This window comes from Myripristis murdjan, chromosome 9 (assembly GCF_902150065.1).
Source record: "Myripristis murdjan chromosome 9, fMyrMur1.1, whole genome shotgun sequence".
Lineage (NCBI taxonomy): Eukaryota > Metazoa > Chordata > Actinopteri > Holocentriformes > Holocentridae > Myripristis > Myripristis murdjan.
The window spans coordinates 11,414,345-11,428,253 of NC_043988.1; the positions used below are offsets into that span (position 1 = coordinate 11,414,345).

Below are 13,909 nucleotides of genomic sequence, written 5' to 3' on the forward strand. Positions count from 1 at the left end.
GTCATCAGTGTGTGGGAGTGTTAAAAACAGTATAAAGTATATTTTCAGTTAAAACGCATGCCACTAGGCTGATGGTTTGAATGCCATCTTTCTGGAAGAAGGATGGGCGATTGCAGAAAAGATTAAAATTGTCAATTATATATATAGAAAGAGAGTGACAGGTTTTTTGTAAGTGGTTATTGTTGCTCTTAATGAAATCCTAGATGAGCCATCAAAACCGGCTGTTAGAAGCTTTTCCGTAAATATAACCAGCAGTAGCATACAGTAAACAAGGGGCGAAATTTATGAGGCTTTTAAATCTCTCCATTCAGCATCTCTGCAAAACATTAATGGGACATGTTGAGTGGGAGTCAGCTAGTCATTTTGCCAACATACAAGCGAGGTGCTGCTGGCTGTTGTCTTGGGCTTCGAGTGTCTGTGTGCAGTAATTGTCGTTGCCTTCAAAAAAGTCAGCCAGTTTGAGCTGCCTTAGTCGGAAATTGCTGAGAAATGGTACAAATGATGGGGGATTGATTCATCATTTTCAACTCAAGGAAACTGTTGCACAATAAAAGAAAATGCCTTTTTTTCCTCACTTTCTAAATTGAAGTACCTGGCACAGTATCCATACACCACTCTATGTGTGTGTGTGTGTATTTGCGTGCACTTTCTCAGTTCTAAAACAAGCTGTAAACAGAACTCAAAGTATGCACAACTACAGCAGAATGTGTGAGTCTCTCTCTCTGACTTGTGGGATGTTGTGATGCATATTCAACTAAACGCTGCAGCACATAACGATTCTTATCAGTAGCCTTGTTTTCTGTTCGCTTGAGACATCTCAATGCATGGGGCCTCTTCCTTGACAACTTCAAGTGTGGTATGGCACTGAGATGTCAGCCCAAGTTAGAGCAAAAAGAGATGCGTTACACAGTACAGTGCTATAATCCTGCTATAGTGCTTTCACAGACTAACGGTGGTTGGCAAAACATACCACTAAAAATGCAGAGTCTGTGGGCAATAAAATGTTCTGCAGGTATAACAGCTTCCATCATACCCATTGATTCCATTTTTTTTTCTTCCCAAGCCTGCAATGTGAAGAGGGCTGTATAAAATACTGTGCACTTGGTTTATGGTCTACAAGTGGTCAGTTGTGATTGATGAGCACAGCACAAAGCCAGCTTTGGGTCAAAAGAAAAGCTCTTTTGCAAATATACATTCCCACAAAAAACATTTGAAAAATCTATTGCTGTGGAAGATGTTGTCTGTACAGCACAGTTGATTTACTGCAGAAAGACAAATACATATATTTTGACAGGTTGGTAAGTAAACTACCTCTGGAGCCATATAATCACATGACCTGTGCTCAGTGCCAGCACAGAGAGCCCGTTCCCTTCCGCTCCATGGAAATGGCAGTCAACTGGGTTTCCAAGATTTGCCAAAACCAGGCAGGTTTTCATAATGTCAAACATGCATGCATGGGCTGGGCGATCAATACAAAGTCCTGATCTCCAATTGACGAAATGCCTCTCTTCTTGGCTCCGAGGATAATCTCACCACTGATTTATCTGTGGCAAGAGCGATTTGCAGAACGTGCAATATCGACCTCTCCCCACTTTGTTCCAATTTTCCTCCACTTCTCGTGTGTTTGCATCTCCAGATGTTTGAGCAAGAGAAAAATCACACAGGAAACACATGAACTTTACATTAATGAGGTGTGGTAAAGCAATGGCATTTGCAGTAGTTGACAAAACACCTTAAAATGTGTGCAGCAACTGCAGCACATGGAGATTACTAACTGAGGAATTTCAGAATTGATAAGATCTCTCAGCTCTTCTCAGCTCTTCTGTCGGACGTTTATCTCACCTTATTTCATTCGTTATATTATAAACAGCAACACTGAACATCTTGATGACAAAAATAAAAATAGTTGAAGAGAGATATTTGTTTATCTTGCTCATTCTTTTCATGTTATATAGAGCTGAGGAAACAGGGCATCTGTCAGTGGGATCAAAAACCGCAGAAAAACACAAAGTGGAGGGGAAAAAAAAGGTTGAAGACAGTTGCTGAATTCTGTCTGAATCTTCATCGTATATTATCTGAACCACAAAGTGTATTGTGCAAATCCTGTGCACTGTAAATTTCAGAAAAGCCACATTAATCACATTTTAGTGAAGCCCGAACTCTGTTGTGTCTCCGGTGTCATGCTGTTATTGTTTTCTGTCAGTGGTCAAATTCACTATCATGTTGCCAAGCACTGTGGGTGAAATTTGATTTACAGTTAATATTTTCCTGATGCCTCCTCAATCAAATTCGGAAAGCATTTTAAATTCTAAGTACTGGAACACCCCACTGATCAGAACGTATTACACGCCTTTCAGATAGGGCAAGTAAAAATATTCTGCAGAAACAAAGGGCTGACCCATTTGTTCGATATGAAAGGGATGCCTTGGCACTGGGAGCAGAAATGCAGGGGTGATTTCCTCCTCTGCCTCCACCTGTGCACAATACATGTCACAACAGATTATACACCAAGGAATATCCAAACATCTCTACAGCACACACTGCCATATTCCCACAGACATGATGTGTGACTGTGACAACATTTCATTCCTTGAGTCAATTTGCTCAGATTGCCAGGGAAGCCATGTGGAATGACAAAGATTTTTTTTTTTTTTCTTTTTTAACTATTTCGATTTAAATTAAAAGTTTGTCACTTTGGAGAAGTGAGGCTGTTTCCTGTCAAATCTATCCCCTTTTCTTTTTAAGGGATTTAAGAGCTTGGTACAAAGTACACAATGGATTTTTTTAGTGAAACTTTAGCTGAGCTGAACGAGTATGAATCCAAATCTACACACATCTTATAACATGGGTGCATGTTGAACATGTTTAACCCTGCAGTTTAACACCATTTAAGTGCAAACAAAAATTAACCAAATATAAATCATTCTAGTGCCACTGAAGCAGTAAGTTGTAAATTTTGTAAGATATGTTAGGTTGTTATATTTTATTAGTAGCACACAGAATGGCACAGAGATTTGGGTTATAATGATATGCCATGCCCATGCTTTTGGCTAATCACAGCCAGACTTCATTTAGATAACAGAGCTTGCCCCTTGAACACACGCACCAAATTCAGAAATATTTGGTTGACCAGATTGTGACGGGGGGCTGCACCTTTTGGGATTTGTGGTTCTCCCTATCAGCTGATTTAAAATTGAATAGTCCAGTATACACTTATAGTACACTTTTGTAAATCTGTTCCACATTTGATGAGACAAAATGAGGTTTAGAGATGGGCCACAAATGCTAACAATTTCATTGGTTAAGAAATGGCAAATGGAAAAATATATGCCGTAAATCTACAATTTTTGCATCTTCATCTTCTGACATTGTGTACGCATCCCAGTGGCAACAGGTCTTTGAGAAGCCTCCTGTAAGAACTGTTTTTTCACAGATTTAAAAACTGCAGAAAAGTAAAGTCAGAACTTTTTTTAATAAGTTTAGAAAGACCATACCACGAACACACCCCATTTCTGCACAAAAAAGTATTTAGGCACAACTTAATCCATTTTTCTCGCCTCTGTCTCAGTTTTCACATCCCTCTCCACCAAACCCCCTTTTTTTCCTCTTCTCTCCATTGTTGAAAACAGGAGTTCAGTCTTATGAAATCACCAGAAGTGACGGCTCTCCCACTCATAGTCTCTACTCCCTCGGTTCCTCCTGTTTTCCAGCCTCCGGTCTACATCAGTCAGTCATCACACTCATCCACCCATCTGCTCTCGACCCTTTTCCTTCCCTCATGGCGTTAGCTTTCCTGCTCCATGCTTTCATCCCCTAACTCTCAACCTCTCACCCCTCGACCCTCATCCCCTCATCCCCTGCACCCTCAATACATCATCTCAGTTCTCCATCATAGAATAAACCATTTCAAATTTGTATCCTATTGTTAGTCGATCTAGTATTGTGGACCTTGATGGTCCAAGAGGCAAATTTGTCAAAGCATAACTGAATGTGTGTGCAAAGTCTCATGTCTCTATAGGCACAAGGCTCAAATGTGTTTTCACTCTTTTGACTGTCTTGAACTTAAATGTATGTTGCTTAAAAGTTATTAGTGAGTTGATCAAATGTTACTTTGTCATTGCCGATTGTTCTGGTCCTCCTTAAGTAAAAATCAGATGAGTAATAACTTTAAGGAACCCTGCTCTAGGATAAATGGTTGCAGAGTTTGACCTTTTGAAATTTTTACTGCTTGACCAAATGGTTACAGCACCACCGTCTAATGCTGTCACAATTTCTTTGTCATTCATTTTTACAAGTATAGTTGTACAATTTAAAGTTTGCATGGAGTTGATATCTTCAAGTACATAAGTCTAAAGTTTTGGGTGGAAGGGTAAATAAAGAAAAAGAGGAACAACACAGGTATGCTAGCTTTCAGCAATTTCACCATTTTTATAAATGTGGAAGTATAGATCAGAGAGGCTCAGCTGCAGTGATGCCTACAGGTACCACTGGTCCAAAAGGAACTTCTGTCACAGGAACAGCTCAGGTTACACTTATTTTGAGGGCAATCTCACCCCACGCATTGAGTTGCCTCAGAGGTGTTTCATACTAACCTATCCTCCCAGCAGGTAAAACAAAGAGGAGAAGTTTGAAAAAGATGCCGCATCTTTCTCCTTTTGTACTGACTGACTCACCAGTCCTTACCATCACACAGCAGCAAAAACACAGACTGAGAACTTATACAGCGATGAAGAGGTTTCAGTTTCTTGGGATATCACAATATGATTCTTGGGGCAAAATTTAATATTATATTAAAATTCTTCACACAAGAGAAACAGAAACGAAGCAGCCGCCTTAGTCACAGGTAACTGTGCCTAGTTCCGCTGCAGAGGCGGTGTACATTTCAGTGAAATTAACAGGCCATCAACTTGATACAGCATGTAGTAACATGCCAAATCAACATTTCATTGTTTTTAGCATTGCTCTCAATGGCTTTTGCGGTGAATGAATGTGACACAGTAGACAGAGCTACAGTATCTCAGTCAAATTAACTTAATAACCATAATTAAATGAATCATAATAAAATGAACAACTAAGTAGGCACTAATTGCTTCGAGCTGAGTTGAAAAATTAATATGGCTGCTGTGACCATAAAACAGCACAAAATGTTATGCCTGTTTTTTTTTTTTTTTTTTTTTTTTTCACAAGTTTCATTATTTGTTCTGTCTGTACTGCCTGAGTTTCCGTGAAGTGGGGGATAAGCATCTGTCAAACCCTATTAAGGCAGAATTATCACTGATTATGCATGTGAGCTTTAACTGAAAGTACTAGAAACTACTATAAACTGAGGGTGATCTATCTCTGAAAGGCTCCAGTTCAGACTGAAGACGTAATGACAAAATCCACCATCAGATACACTGAAACTGTTGTTTGCCATCAATCATTTTTGATATCTTTTCTTGGCATATCCACTTCCCCCACTCCTTTAGTCTATTTCTACTTCAGTGCAGGGAGGTAAATTATGGAAAAGCCTACCACTTGTTGGATATGCCCTACATATGCTCAACTAAAACCAAACAGTGATCACGTTTAGCCACACATATGCATAATGTACTGTGTACTTATATATTTGTATTTGCATATTGTTTCTTATATTGCATGTTTTTGTGTTACCTGCCTAGGGACTATGGATGTAAATTAGCATTCTTGCTAACATCAACATGTTTACAGCTTGCATTCTATACTGATGTTAATTAATGTGCTCTGTCCCTATCAAATAAATAATCAAATTAAAAAATACTTCAGTTAGTGATTTCCTACGGTTCTCAGAGTGCTTTTCAATAACCCCTGCAGGATGGCCATGCATTTGTTGAGTGAGTTCTGCATGTAGGTGGAGAGAGTGATAAGAACTGGGATAGCAAAAGAACAGTAAGAGAAGAGAGACTGAACATTTTTAGGTGAGGAAAAAAATAAATCATTGCAACACATCCATGTGAAGATGTCATTATCATCATTATTATTCATTCATTCATTCATTATTATTGTGAATTCTCTCTATTTGGATTCTGCCTCTAGGACTTTGTTGCAGTGGCACCTGCAATCCACAGGTGTGCAGCTTCTCCCATTATACAGAGGCGAAAAAAAAAAGCAAGCAAGAGTCACTGTCACTGTCTTGTGGTTGCATTGCACTCTGATTTACTGAGGTTACTGGCGGTGAAAACAGAGGGATCGCTCTGCCTCTGCAATGATGGATTTCTGCCTGTATGCTTGTTGAACTTCGATGCAAAATGGAGAGTCCAGATAGTCGTTCTTGGTCTTTGGTTCTTCAGAAGTGACACCAAAACCTGACATTTTACTATTGATGTTTTAGATAGCTGAGAATGTTTCTGCTTATAAACTCCATTGAAGCCGCACAGGAAATTTCTAAGCGTGACGTCAGGTTGTCTGCATTTGGCCGGTTATCCAAGGGAATAAGTTAAATACACCAGCAAACAACAAAATGGGCCCAGAAATAGAGGGCACATCTCCAATATCTTTCTTCAGCAGAGTTGAGTGTCTTTCCTCGAAGCTGTGTGCATAAATTGCTTAGATAACACTGGAAATAGACAGTTTAAGGTCTTTGTGTTACACTTGGGTGCTGTAAGGGTTCCTTAACTGTTATTTTGGGATGCTGCCTCCAAAATATTGAAATCAACCAATTGTGTTGCCTTCCTGACTGGAGAGCAGGGTTTTTTTCCCCCCCAGCAGATAGCTCTTGGAGAATGAGCCGTTGATTGCATGTGCCCCTTTAAAAAGCACCTGGCTGTAAACAATAATGATAATAAAAGATTTTCTTTTACGCTTTTGTTACCACCGGATTTTATCTTCAATGACCTGCCACTATTATTTGTTTGAACTGCATTAGCTAGTGTATCTAATCACAGTTTGTAGAAATTGGTTCATTTTATACGCACTGTAAATATCTAGTGTACATCTAACCCAGAGTGAAACTCAGTGTTTTCTGTGCTGAAGCCTGGAGGGTGAACATAATATTGGATGGCTTACTACGGCTGAGACATGCATCATTTGGAAGCACACTAAGAATAATACAATTAAAAAGTATCAATTGAACTGAAGAAAACCATACTGAGATTAATTATCATGAAGCAACCACTGCCATATTCATACGCAGGAGACATCTCAGGCTACGGGCCTAGAACTGCACAGAACTTTTGTGTGCTTCTAATCATAATGTTGCTAAGTTCGTTAGATTTATTCCACCTCCTCTCGAGAGCAGATGTTGCACCTCTAAAAAGAACTTCTGTCAGAAGTCTGAATCATAAACATCTCAGGACACATTTATTTTGGGAGGAAATCACATGCACACACACACACACACACACACACACACACACACACACACACACACACACACACACACACACACACACACAGCAGCCTGAGAGGTGTTAAATACCAAAGATACACAGGTCTGAGTTGTGAACATAGCTTTGTGCGTGGTAACGACAACTCAACTGCATGTGTTTAACTCAAATCACAGCCTCCAGGGGAAACGCTGGGAACTATATGAGTTCAGCAATGTCCTGTATTTTTCACAGGAACATTGAATTTGTTTGGCCAAATTATATGAGTGACCCTGAAAGTGCAACTTTCAAGCCTCGACTGATTCAGAAATGACAACTCTAGGTAAGTTCATCTCTCGGGAGCAAAAACAGAACTGTTCGCCGAATAACACTGGACCTGTTCTTTTGATGAGCAATGTATTTGGCTCCAAAGCGGTACACAAATTAAGTAAGGACGTGCGTGGCAAAAGGATCTCACAATCAAAGAGAGAAATTTCTAAAACTGTTTAGATAAGTTACCTTGGAACAGGTCCCCGGTGTAGCATAGCACCTTGAGCTAGTGTGGTGTGGCTGATTGTGCACACAAGTCTATTGAAGAGGGTTTTAAATTACCACTTAAAAATGGCAAGTCATACCTATCAACATCAGAAAAATGATGCAAAGCTTAACACTAGAAACAGAACAGGCAGATGTAACATTTCCTCACTTCTGCAATTCCTTTAAAATGTTACAGCAGCAGCCAATTTACTTTACAGACAGTGGCTTCCTGCTTTAATGCTGCATGAGTTTTACTCAAGTGGACCTGTTTTTACAATATAACCTGTTATAATAAAAATAAACTACTGCTGCTTTCTAATTGCCTTCTTCTCCAAGGATCGTGGGTCCCCTCGCTTTTGCTCGCGCTGAATAACTTGTGTTAATTTTTCTCATTAAGTGGTGGCTGCGGACAAAATTGGTGTGTGATTGTGTTACATAAGAAAAATGGAAGGTGCGAAGAGCAAGGCCACCAAAGGAAAGAAAAAGAAAACAAGTACAAATACCAATATATATGTATTTATATGTATTTATTTATTTTATTTTTTGCGTCTAAAATCGTTAATGTCTCCAGTGAGTCTCGATAAGCTGCAGCAAGCCAAATCCATCAACAAACATGAAAGCTCCCTAACTGGAAAACTCACTTGGCAAAGGTCTTTCAGTCTTCTCCTCAAGCTTGTGACTCGGTTACATAGCTAACACAACTCAACTCAACACAACACAAAGAAAAAAAAAAAAAAGAAAACAGCAAAACATAAATGCCAGTTATGTCGCTTGCTAATCATTATTTCCCAAGGAAGCAATAAACACAGAAACAGATGATATTCACTTTAAATGATCGGCCATGCGTTCTGCCCATTTATTTATGTGCTTGCAGAGATGAAGCGAGTGCCGTCTACTTGGCTAGTGAGGCGGCATTTTTTGCTTGTTGATCTTTACATTTTGGTTTTTGACATTTTTAAGGCCGGGCTTGTACTATAGTGGCCAGGAGTTATACAAATGTTTGCTGAATAAAATGAGCCCACAGCTGCAATATTGGTCCAAGGCAAATACTTATAAGGGCCATTAGTTTTTAATATAGCCAGGGTGGTAGCTTGGATTCCCACATGTGTGAAATGTATGAAAAGATGAAAACAGCTTGATTCAGGCCAAAGTGCTCCTTAATCTTTCAGCTTAGTGACAAATGAGTCGACCCTCTGCTCTATAGTCTATATTGCACGAGGCTTTTGCATGTCAGCCGGCGATGCCAGTGGTTGCAGATCTCTCTCGTTTCCTCTGGCCCTCTCACAGCACAACTTTAATTTTCTATGTGCAGGATCGCCTCACCTTGTTAATGCCGGCAAATTGTAGCCAAGTACAAGAACCGCCTTTGGCTGCGATGGTGGGATTTTTCATTTTGATATTTTCTCAAGTAACTTTTGCAGGGCTGTTCCGTGGGTGGACAGCAGCTACTGCAGCTGTTGTACAAGTAGAGAAATGGATGGCACACAATTTTTTTGGCATAATGTGCCACAGAGCAAAGCCCAAGGAAGACCATGGAGCTGCACAGTTCAAAGTGTTCATCAGAAATTTGCATTCGATGGGTTTAGCTCGCAGTTTCCAGCCCAAGTAGCCGAGCTGTGCCTGGAGGAGATCAATAGAAACAATGTGACTCCAAGTCCGCCGGGCTGCGCATGTGCAAAAGATAACAGGCCTCACTTGCAAGGCTCATTCTCCTGATTGAAAATGAAGCTAATAGCTTAAGTGCTTGCTATCTTGTACAGCTAAAATAGTGTCCTGGAGGCTCGCTGGGTTAGGACGTACACTCTGCAACGTGCCTCTGACATTGTGAGTTTGAACCTCTGGAGCAGCCCTTTTCAGATATGCCATCTTGCTCACTTTCATCTTCCTTGACACCCTGCACTGTGTGCTATCCAATAAAACTGAAATGCCTTCACATATATCAGAGAGGAATGTGCTAAACTGCCGGTATTGTGATGAAAATAGCCCTAGACAACATCATCGCACATCATGGGCTTTTTGTACTGCAACATACTGAATTTTGATGCATTTAGTTCCATGCCTGATATAAATGTGGTTGAATAATGCAGCAGTTTGTAACAGTTTGAAAGGGTAAATGCACCAATTTTTTTTAACCTAAATATATTTTAAACTGGTAGTAGTTTACAAACTCTTAAAATTGTTTATTCTATAAAGATGTGCCTCCCGATGTACTTTGCATTTGTAGTTTGCATTGCAGGGTTTGGCACCAAATGTAACACACACACACACACACACACACACGCACGCACACACACATGAAAAAAAAAAAAAATTCCTATTACATTTTTAACAGCTCAGGCTGCTCCCTGAGCTGTAGAGGGCAAGGAATAACAAAGCTGAGGGAAGTCTCGGCTCCTTACCTCTGATGGGCTATTAGTTATTCTAGCTAGCAGAAGCCCCATTAGGTCTGCCATTTAATGCTCCCACGCCACATTCTCACACGAAAGCTACAAGATTGATAAGGCAACTGTCTCACCTCAAGCTTCCCTTGTATTTGAGAAATGCTCTGCCACAGATATTGTGACAAAGAGCTGATTTAGCAACCTGTGTACTTCATATTATCTGACATTACTGAAAACAATGAAACGTATTTGCGCTCGCCCCCTCCAGTGGCTTCAGCAGAGAGCAAAACAAGAGGGGAAGTGGTGCTACACTGCATTCCAGCACAGTGGCTGCCACTGTCTTAAAATATATTTTACAAAATGATTTATAAGGTCTGTGTGGAATATAGGAAATGAGCTGAGTGTCAGTGGGAGATAAAACTTCTTCTCTGAGCCGTGCTGACAGGTACAATGGAGGAGAAAGATGTCTCCTGCACTCCTCGGCATGTCTGGTTAGTCCGACAAAAGGAGCCCAGAGACAATAAAGGTGCAGCAGAGACTCAGTGACACTACGTCTCTCCCATCACAGCATGTACTGTTAATCACACTTTACCATACTGCCAAATGAAAAAAGCTGCTGGACAGGGGAAGACAGATGTATAGCATTAGGGAAAAAGGAGTACACAGGCAAAAAGTGCCTAATTAAGCATGAGCAAATTGATTAGTCTTTCTGTCAGGACTTTCTGTCTCAATCCCTTTGTGCCGTACAGTAGCTGAGAGGCAGTCATGTAAAGGAGTTTAGCCTCAGGATGAGAATATAAATTTGCAGACTTGAGACTGGGAATTTCAGTTTGCATAAGATTTGCTCTATATTTCTGAAATTAGGCAAAATAACATACTGCAGTTTGAACACACTGTTGCATATTGCAATAGTAGTATACAAAGGCATAACAGAAATCAAGGCCAAATGCATAATTTAGCTTTTATTCGGCTCCGGGCCTTTATGACGTTATTCAGCCTGCGCTGACTGTTTGTACCTTGTAAATTAAACTAATGAATAAAACCTTAAGTAATCTATGGCTAGAGGCAGAAAGAGAGAGGGAGACATATATGATAAGCTGGAAAGATTGCAAATAATTACATATTTAATATAGCAGCAAAACAAATATCAAGTCTCATATGACTCACATATTTGCCACAAATAAAGCACTGCTGTTGTAGCAAACACACAGGATAGGAGAGGACCACCTGCACAGTGACTTGATCCAATACATTTTTATCATTCCACTCTGGACAGCAAGCCATTTGTGAATAAGTAACTGCCTGACTGAAAATATATGGATCCATCAATGAGATCGCTTATGTCAGGAATGAAGGATGGGCATACTTTGCCTTACTTTATATATGATGTTATATCTGATGTAAGTTTTGCACTTTATCTTTGTGACTGCAACCCAGAAAGATGAGATACTGCTGCAGTTTCAGCTAATGGAAATCGTATCAATACCTATATAACTTCAGAGCCACGTGATTTAGGACAGCCGGTGGGTAATCAAACGGAATTGAACAAACGCAGCACATTGCAATACAAGTCACCATGCACTGACCTTTACCTCCTAATCCCAAGACAGACAAGACCACAGGAGAAAAGAACATGTTTCTCTGCATATTTTTTTAGAAAATTTACCTCTCGTGCCTCGCAGTGGAAATGGATTTTTGGAGGGCAACGGTCATACCTCGCATTCTCTGGAGCCTGAGATGGTGTATGTGTAGGGTCCTGTCCCATTAACCAGCACATCCATAGTCTCTGAGTGTGTAGGCTTGTAGTCCACATAGTACTCTTGCAGTGGTGAATTGAGGGAGCGCTCAGTCTCCCGCGCCTTTTTCTGGCGCTTTTTCACCATGGAGCGCTGCTGTAGCTGTTTGATGCTGCTGGGATATCGCTTCCATGAGACGTAGATAACCAGCAGAATTATAGCCACAGATAAAAGGAGGGCCACGCTGCCGGCTATGATCTTGTGGAAGGACACATACTCAGTGTCTGGCAAAGGGATTGTGGGGGAGACCTCAGAGGGAGAGGGGGAGGCCGTCCTGTTCCAGATCAGCTTCTTATCCACGACAGACTGTGTGGGAAGAGGCTGCAGCTTTGGCTGAGATGGGGAAGTGAGGGCGGATGTGGTTGAGGAAACAGGGGTAGGTGTTGCCGTACAGATATTAAGACTCTCCACCACATCATTTACTTTCTCACCTTGTGCCTCCTTAGGGCCCGCACAAATCATAGTGGACTCCTTGTTACCTTTAAATGCCCTCAGCCAGGCCACCAGAGGACATATGCTGGGGTTACAGTACCACACATTTCCAGCCAGACTGATGGTGGTGAGTGAGATCCAAGCTTCCAGTGTCTGCTGGGAAATATTGCTGAGTTTGTTGGAGTCCAGGTTGAGAGTCTGCAGATTGGGCAGGCATTGGAATGTACTCACATCCAGCACTTGGAGTTCATTACCTGAGATATCCAGCTTTTGCAAGGATGTCCACATCCACGGTAGGCCCTGGGTTATAGATTTGATACGGTTCCACTGCAAATAGAGTGCTCTCAGGTTAGTCAGCCGGGGAAAGTGAGCAAAATTTATCTTGGAAAACTGGTTGTGCTCCAAATGAAGCTCAATGAGCTTAAGGAGTCCGGCGAAGGCATTACGTGTGAGGCTCCGTAGCCTGTTATAGCCAATATCAAGAAATTCCAGATTGCGACAGTCCAGAAAAACTCGCATCGGGACAGTTTTTAAGGAATTTGACCTCAAGTGTAGACTGAGCAGTTTCCGTAGACCCTGGAATTGGCTTGGCTGCAGAACCTGCAGTTTATTGTAGGACAGGTCAAGATTGCGCAAATTTGGGACATCGTGGAATGTGTTGTTTTTTAGCTGTGTGATCTTGTTGGAGCTGAGAATCAGTTCTTTGAGCCTCCGTATCCCATGGAAAGCTTGTCCATCCACCGCATTGATGTAGTTGTGGTCAAGATACAGCCACACCAGTTGACTCAAGCCTGAAAACTGACGGGCTCTGAGGTTCACCAGGCTGTTGTAACGCAGGGAGAGGCCCTGCGTTCCTACAGACACATTGCCTGGCACGTCACGGAAGGCATTGGATTCACAGTATATTATTTTCCCATCACATCTACAGCTCTGGGGGCAGGGACGTTCACGGATGGCGCTTGGAGCAGCAACCAGCCAGGCAGGCACCAATACTGTGAATACAAGCCATTTGAAAAGCACAGGAAGTCCTGCAGATACACAGAAAAGTGATAGAGTAATGAAAGAGGAAAGAGGACAGACCAAACATATCCAGCATCTACAGAATAGAATAGAATAGAAAAGAATAGAATAGAATAGGATAGATAATTAAATCAGAGATCCACATGTAATAATCCTTACTATAAGGTTATTGCATTTGTTAATAAGGGGAGGGGGGTTATTTGCGGACTAGGCAGCCTACTTAATTTGCATTCCTGTGTTCATTGCAACTCTGTTCAGGCTGAACACACATTTACATCCATTATCACTGTCAAACGCCTTTTCTTGGGACATGGGAGCAGTGATTGATCACCAAATGCATCACGCATGATCTGTCAAATAGTTGGTGAGAGCAAAATCCTTGCCAGATCCTACAGCCTGCAGTCATCATTCATAAGCGATG

At 41.1% G+C, this 13,909-nt stretch overlaps 1 protein-coding gene across 1 annotated transcript in view; it reads right to left on the bottom strand.

The window, feature by feature from the left end:
• Positions 1–13,909, bottom strand: part of LOC115365438 (leucine-rich repeat transmembrane neuronal protein 4) — a 38,431-nt gene that overhangs the window by 24,366 nt on the left and 156 nt on the right. The window contains exon 2 of the mRNA XM_030060459.1: positions 11,956–13,496. Within this exon, the coding sequence (XP_029916319.1) occupies positions 11,956–13,496 (1,541 nt within the window). The remainder of the gene's footprint in view (positions 1–11,955; positions 13,497–13,909) is intronic.